This window comes from Wasmannia auropunctata, unplaced genomic scaffold (genome assembly GCF_000956235.1).
Source record: "Wasmannia auropunctata unplaced genomic scaffold, wasmannia.A_1.0 LD309474.1, whole genome shotgun sequence".
NCBI classification, from domain to species: Eukaryota; Metazoa; Arthropoda; class Insecta; order Hymenoptera; family Formicidae; genus Wasmannia; species Wasmannia auropunctata.
This window is the reverse complement of record NW_012053416.1, coordinates 13,265-16,307: the sequence shown is the minus strand read 5'-3', so window position 1 is coordinate 16,307 and position 3,043 is coordinate 13,265. Positions and strand designations below refer to the sequence as shown.

At 27.4% G+C, this 3,043-nt stretch overlaps 1 protein-coding gene across 1 annotated transcript; it reads right to left on the bottom strand.

Moving 5' to 3' along the window:
• Positions 1-134: 134 nt before the first annotated feature.
• LOC105461092 (cytochrome P450 4C1-like) lies at positions 135-2,642 on the bottom strand. The gene is made up of 4 exons (XM_011707579.1): positions 2,552-2,642; positions 2,163-2,431; positions 670-779; positions 135-456 (listed from the first exon to the last, which is right to left on the bottom strand). Exons 2-4 carry the CDS (start codon positions 2,308-2,310, stop codon positions 253-255), a joined length of 462 nt encoding a protein of 153 aa, XP_011705881.1. The 5' UTR covers positions 2,311-2,431; positions 2,552-2,642; the 3' UTR covers positions 135-252.
• Between the last annotated feature and the right edge of the window lie 401 nt (positions 2,643-3,043).

Sequence of the window (3,043 nt, the reverse complement as noted above, 5' to 3'; positions counted from 1 at the left end):
TAATTTGATACAATAGTTTTTTTCGGGGTACATTAATTACAAAATAATTTTGCGTGATTGTTATATATTGAAGATAATGACACTTAGATTTTTTTATGATTTAACAACAGTTTTTTTCTCGAAGACGTATTATATATTTAAGATGACACTAAGGTCTCATTTTTTTCAATCTGATACAATTTTTTCGAAGTTTACATTATACTGTCACACTTATCACTATATTGAAGAAATTTAACTTTTTTATATAATTTATTATTTAAAATATCTAATATTTAAATTTATTTTTACACGCAGGTTTTTGTTACCAATGTAATGAAAACTTGATAGCAAAAACATAATCATTGTTCTTATATACACGTTACCTGAACTAGTAAAAAGACCAGTTCGCAACCAAGGATATAAAATCTTATAAATCATAGTTTTCTTGCTGATGTGCTTTGGACTGCTTAATATTGTCTGAAATGATAAAAAGAACTAAACTTAATAATTAACTCGGATACAATATAAATAATTAATTTATTCAAATTATCTTAAACATTCGATTATTCCTGTGTGTGAAAGATATTTTATTTGTAAACTTATTCTTGTAAAATAAAAAATGGGTAAGAAATACTTAAATTGTTAGTGTTTCAGATATAAAAAAATTAAACTTTTTAAATATTTTTTTACCTTCAGATCATCTGGATGACGTATAAATACAATCGGAAAATAAATTCCCCAAATTTTATAAATAGGATAGTATTGATCATGTAGATTCATCACAAACTTCAATTGTTCTTCTAAAAGATGTGTGTATGTAACATAAACATAAAGAAATATTATGAACAATTTAATTGTGATATTACGTATTTTCGATTTTTTTAGCTACGTTGAAGTATGACGATTATGCGGCGCGCAGTTTATTTGAACTGATGAAAGATTCATACAGTATAATTACGCCCTGTGTGCTTCGGGCGTAATTACGGGACAAGAGAGAGTTGCTCCCTTAGCAACGAGTTGTTTGGCGGGACTCTGAGATTGATGCGAGTTTGACAGATACGCTTTGGTGCATTTAGAGTTCAATAAACCGTTGTAGTTCTTTTATAAACGAGTGTGTTGTTCTTTTCCGCGCGAGCTCGCGAGTGTCACTGTCTTTGCCGCAGGCGCGAGTGCAATAGTGCCAATAGTGAGCGCGAGCGTAACAATATTATCTAGCACCAAGATCCGTTTTTCTGATGGCGTTTTTCGTTTCTTAATTTCAATTAAATTATTTTGTTCGAAATACTATAATAGTATGTATTTGTGTTTACATGCTATTTAGTTATCTAATTAGGAATATATATTTGGTTAAATTCTAAGTATCAAATTGAGTAAACGATATACTAATGGGGATAATGAATACTGTGTATTTTTAATCAAACGATTGAGTTAAATACAATAAATTTTTGTTGAAACAAAATAGTTTAGTTAGAAAAATAGTATTTTGTTTATAATAGTAACAAATTATTTTGTGTCATCGTAATAACGTTTAGTGGAATGTATATCGGACTAAATATTTTGGTAAGATGAAACATTATCTATATTAATATCGTATAAGTATGTTTCACACATAACGAATAAGGAAGGCCAATGCACGTATGTAAAATCACGTAAAAAAAGAATTGAAGCAGAAAGATAAAACAAATTTTGCGTTTTTCAACAATTTTTTTTTTATTGTACAAACTGAATTATTTTTACAAAGTTCTTCATCTGCTTTCTCTTCATTTATTGACTAAAAATCATTCATTTCTTGAGTAGATTTTGCCAGTTTATTAGTTGTACTTAAATTGAGTTTTTACAATAATATTCGGCATCAAACTTTTATCTTGATCAATTTTGTATTCAAAATAATAATAGTGGGGTTTTTTAGTTAAGAGATTATACTGCATTTTTGTTATGAAAATGTTACTTTCTCACTCACGTATAACAAAAATTAGCACTATTTACACATAAACAGGGCATTTTTGTATGAATTAACCATAAAATCAATAAAATACGTACAAAATAGCAAAGAAGACGTAAATTGCAGTAGCACAGATACAATAATAAAATTAAGGAATAAAAGCAATTGAGTAATACGTAATTTTTACAATACCATTATTCCAATTAGTCAGCATGCAAGTTCATAAGAAATTTTAAATTACCTCGTGAATAACTTAGAAGGTTCAAAAAATTTTCAGTTATCGGATAACCTGGTGGACCTGGTATACGATTGATAAGTCGTCCATTTCGTCGATAATAATTATATACCAATATGATAAAGATAGATAATATCGACGATATAATAATCATTGTTGGTGGATGTAATTAGCCAGTCTAATTAGTTCAGCTTCCTTCAGATTTTTTTAAATTATGATACGAATTACTTATACGTAATATTTGCTTCAGAAGTGTCCGTTGCTATCTAGATATTCTAAATTTATTAGATAAAAAAGGAATACATTAAAATATATGTGACATTTTATTGTTTTATTTTTTCAAATTTTAAAGAGATTTATTCTTTATTTTAATAAGAAAATGTGCATTTATTAACCCGTAAAGGCTACGTCTCATTTGAACAACCGCTGTAAAGAACACCTGAGTACGAATTCACACCAAGCGTTTTTAAAATTTTATATTATCTGAAAATAAAAAGCAAAATTAAAGCAAAACGTGCGTTTTCCAATGTAAATTTTCTGACCAATCGATTATTGGTAATATTCAACACAAAATTCGTTGTCAACACTTTTCACAGTAGGTCCGTTATTTTCTTTAATTATCGAGTATTCTCTTCATATTCGACTGCCCTGGCGGAAAAATTTCTACAAATTTTAAAAAAAATTAAAATATTCTATGAAAAACTACAGAAAAAAACTGAGAAAATCTATGAAATTTTACACGATTTTAAAAAATACTACAAAAATCTACATAAAAATGCTAGAATTGGAACACTTTTGTCAATTTTTGTAGTTTTTTATTGCATTCTCAGACGGACAAATTCTACATAATTCTACATAATTCTACAAAATTCTAAAAAAAATAAAAA